Source organism: Nanorana parkeri, unplaced genomic scaffold, assembly GCF_000935625.1.
Source record: "Nanorana parkeri isolate BGI_ZX_2015 unplaced genomic scaffold, ASM93562v1 scaffold2279, whole genome shotgun sequence".
In the NCBI taxonomy this organism is placed as follows: domain Eukaryota; kingdom Metazoa; phylum Chordata; class Amphibia; order Anura; family Dicroglossidae; genus Nanorana; species Nanorana parkeri.
Window position 1 is genome coordinate 50,067 of NW_017308547.1, and position 2,523 is coordinate 52,589.

The window sequence follows — 2,523 nt, forward strand, 5'->3', positions numbered from 1 at the left end:
ACTAGATGGCGGTGCAGTCCTGCTGATAGGTATCAGTGATCAGTAATCAATGTAGAGTCTATAAAGGGCTCATTGGTTCCACTTTTCTGGAGCCAGGGACCCCGTCCATCCTCTGTGTGTGTGTGTACGAACCCCGACAATGAACCTCTATTGTTTCCTCCCTCTGTCTGATATATATTCACCACTGAAAGAGTATTCTTATATGTTCAATAAAGTAGGCAAATACCATCTGATCCTGCCAGAAATCAGAATCCACTACTTCCTTTGCTGTATTCTTATCAGTTACATTCTTCCCAGCTCTCTAAGAAGACTACATAACACCTTCCCCCTATGTTACACAGATGAGGAGCGGGGGGGGGGGTCTTCTGCAGTCCTGTTGGTGGGTGGCAATACTCTCTATAATCTCTCCTCTATACAAGGTGCAGAATTTGCGGTGACACAGCCGCCAATGTCCATGTTTCCAGCACGTGCCGCTGTTCTGTATGTGTGTGATCGTCCCCAGCGGACTGTCACATACTGATGACACGTGTGTTCTCCACGCCGGTTCTGTATGCGTGTGATTGTCAGAGCGTTGTCACCCTGTAATATCTGTCCCCCTCCCTCAGTGGTGTCCTGTGCACTGTCCTGGTGATATCAGACATCGGGGACTCTCTATGTGACAGGGGTTTTCTTTAGTACAATGTATCTCTCATTTTCCTTTTGGTGAATGTTTCCTCTTTTATTTTTAGGCTTCATAATTCACACAGCTGGAAGCTCCGGATGCGTTCTCTCAGCCCCACACACCGGTCTCCGGAGGACCCCCTAAACACCCGACCCACGGTAAGAACCTCCCTGGGGTGACAACAATGCTGCACTGCCCCTAAATTCAGAGCAGAGTTGTCACCCTCATGTGGTGGGTGTCTGCTAGCAGTACAGTGGGAGGGGAAGATGTAGCAGGGGGCGTGGCTATCTGCATTGTTCCTGTTGATTGGCTGTAGCTTCTCACTCATCACCTTGGAGATCAGAGGACCTTCCCCCGGCACTGGGGTGACCGCACTGTATAGAAAACAATGGCTTGGCCCTGTCGGCCATTCTACATGTGCTGGAATAGGGAGCAGAACATGTGACGGGGCCCCCGGGGGATTGTTGGCAGTGTGAAGCACAGCGGCTGCAGAGTGACTCAGACATGAAAACAATACCTTCCGAGTCCAACATTCCCTCCGTGCCAGGAACTTCCCGGAACACACATGAAAGCCGCCTCCAGCTGAGGAGCGCTTCTCCTTTAAATAGATCAGACAAACTCACACCCTGACCTGACCTCTGACCTCCCTCTTATCACCCGCACCAACTGCGCCAGGAATGTCCGAGCACGCCGCCGTCCAATGAGGAGCCATTACACTACACACGGCTTTTATCTTCCCCAAATACCCGGGAAGAGCCACAGCCATTATCCCATCACAATTCATGATACATTCATATGTATGATGTCACTCCTGTGTGATATATCTTATATCTGGAGGGTGGTGATGTCACTGCTGTATAATATATCTTATATCTGGAGGGTGGTGATGTCACTGCTGTATAATATATCTTATATCTGGAGGGTGGTGATGTCACTCCTGTATAATACATCTTATATCTGGAGTGTGGTGATGTCACTCCTGTATGATATATATCTGGAGGGTGGTGATGTCACTGCTGTATAATATATATCTGGAGGGTGGTGATGTCACTGCTGTATAATATATCTTATGTCTGGAGGGTGGTGATGTCACTGCTGTATAATATATCTTATATCTGGAGGGTGGTGATGTCACTGCTGTGTGATATATCTTATATCTGGAGGGTGGTGATGTCACTCCTGTATAATACATCTTATATCTGGAGTGTGGTGATGTCACTCCTGTATGATATATATCTGGAGTGTGGTGATGTCACTCCTGTATGATATATATCTGGAGGGTGGTGATGTCACTGCTGTATAATATATCTTATGTCTGGAGGGTGGTGATGTCACTGCTGTATAATATATCTTATATCTGGAGGGTGGTGATGTCACTCCTGTATGATATCATGTGAATTATAATGGTCAGTCATGTCTTCTCATGTCTGTTTCTAGGTGGAGGTCACGGACAGACCCTCGGGGAGTCTTGATGACAGTGATGTGGAAGCTCGTATGAACAGTTGGAATCTCGGGGTAATACACTGACAGCAGAATATTGTTATTGATTGGCTGATATATTCCATCATGCCTTGCGGCAACCAATCGCATGTCAGGTCTGTGTGCTCTGGTCTGTGTGCTATGGTCTGCGTGTGCGCTGGTCTGTGTGCTCTGGTCTGTGTGTGCTCTGGTCTGTGTGTGCTCTGGTCTGTGTGTGCTCTGGTCTGTGTGTGCTCTGGCCTCTGTGTGCTCTGGCCTCTGTGTGCTCTGGTCTGTGTGTGCTCTGGCCTGTGTGTGCTCTGGTCTGTGTGTGCTCTGGTCTGTGTGTGCTCTGGTCTGTGTGTGCTCTGGTCTGTGTGTGCTCTGGTCTGTGTGTGCTCTGG

The 2,523-nt window shown here is 48.5% G+C and overlaps 1 protein-coding gene across 1 annotated transcript in view; it reads left to right on the plus strand.

Moving 5' to 3' along the window:
• CEP112 (centrosomal protein 112) overlaps nt 1-2,523 on the plus strand; it is a gene marked incomplete at its 3' end in the record, with an annotated part of 145,596 nt that overhangs the window by 15,030 nt on the left and 128,043 nt on the right. Inside the window, exons 5-7 of the mRNA XM_018573219.1 lie at nt 420-480; nt 676-819; nt 2,099-2,176. Coding sequence (XP_018428721.1) covers nt 420-480; nt 676-819; nt 2,099-2,176 — 283 coding nt within the window. The remainder of the gene's footprint in view (nt 1-419; nt 481-675; nt 820-2,098; nt 2,177-2,523) is intronic.